This window comes from Poecilia reticulata, linkage group LG2 (assembly GCF_000633615.1).
Source record: "Poecilia reticulata strain Guanapo linkage group LG2, Guppy_female_1.0+MT, whole genome shotgun sequence".
NCBI lineage: Eukaryota > Metazoa > Chordata > Actinopteri > Cyprinodontiformes > Poeciliidae > Poecilia > Poecilia reticulata.
In genome coordinates, this window is record NC_024332.1 from 45,627,400 (window position 1) to 45,628,707 (window position 1,308).

A 1,308-nucleotide genomic window follows, 5' to 3' on the forward strand; every position below is an offset into this window, starting at 1 on the left:
CCTCCTGGTTAGGATTTACACAAAACAAATGTGACAATAAATGCAGAAGCACGTTAATGATGAAGCAGCTGCTTATGTTTTGGCATAAAGAAAAACTTGTTTGGCGTTAGAAAGTGGTRAGACGACGGCTYCATGGTTGGGTTTAGACCACAGAGGCAGTTGTTAGGTTCTGGCACAGAAGGCGCTTGGGTCCGGTTTAGTCATCACTAAACAGCGTCATTAGCGTTAGACAGCAGATTTATGGGAAGATTTAGGGATGAGAACTTAATCTTTGTTGGTTTTCAGCACTAAAACACAAGTTTAAGGTCAAGCAGCGACTTTCAGTTTGGATGAAAATAACCGGGCTTGGATTGGTCCGCAGTCTCTTTTTGGGGTTTGTAAAACTATTTAGCTGTGATGAAACACCAGCGTCCTACAAACATTCCTGTTCTGGTTTGGTGTGTAAATGACTTGAGGGTTACCCATGAGTTTTATCGTTAAGTTTAGGGACAAAACGTTATGATTAGTCAGCAGATTCCTGGCAGAGCGGTCTATGGTTCAGCATATCCACGATGAACAGAGAACATTGCCGGTTTGGTTGTGGGAGAGTGAGCTCAGAAAGGTAGAAGTGAATTTCACSCCCGCCTCCCTCCCTGTGCACATCTCAACCAGATGTCTTCATGCAGAAAACATCTCGAGCAAAAAGCATCTGTGAGGATAACAACATGTTCCTGATTAATTATGGCAGCTTTTATTGAAAGAAAACCCAGACGTTTTCTCTGTAAGGGCAGTAAAGTGCAGGGGATATTTGCTTTGGTTTGTCAGGCACCCAAAACCACTTAAACACACAACATGTGAGGAATCCCATCCAAGCCCAACACGGCTTCTTAAAGCCATACCAAAAAAGGCAACGCAGCCCGAGTCCTCCTCGCTGCCTGCTCTCCAAACGMGCTCCGCTTCTACTGACGCGACGTCACACTCAGGCTGAATTCATGCGTTAGCAACACAAAACATCAACAAAACGAGGAGCAGTCAAAGTTCAGACTCACCAGCTCGTAGTTTGTAGCTGGAACACAAGAAGACGACACCTGGAAACAAACAGAAAGCCCATTGGTCAGATCCTCCTCTGCGGTCAGACGAATGAGAAACAAGCAGAGTGGTTCAAAATGTCTGCCGTTCATCAAACGCCTCATTTCAGGTCAGAATCACTAAATCTACTTCTATTTGGAAAAGCAGCAACATTTAATCTGACTCTCTTCAGATTCAGAAGTTTATTTACGTTTGGTCAGAATCAGGCTGCATGACTTCAAAACTTTTAGCTTCTGATAG

At 44.0% G+C, this 1,308-nt stretch overlaps 1 protein-coding gene across 9 annotated transcripts in view; it reads right to left on the bottom strand.

Annotated features, from left to right (window-relative positions):
• Window positions 1–1,308, bottom strand: part of tns1b (tensin 1b) — an 80,789-nt gene that overhangs the window by 50,870 nt on the left and 28,611 nt on the right. For 8 of the 9 annotated variants that reach the window (XM_017302033.1, XM_017302039.1, XM_017302027.1 and 5 more), the window contains exon 2: window positions 1,029–1,067. The exons of the other annotated variant lie outside the window; for it this stretch is intronic. In XM_017302033.1, coding sequence (XP_017157522.1) covers window positions 1,029–1,067 — 39 coding nt within the window. The remainder of the gene's footprint in view (window positions 1–1,028; window positions 1,068–1,308) is intronic. 9 annotated transcript variants of the gene reach the window in all.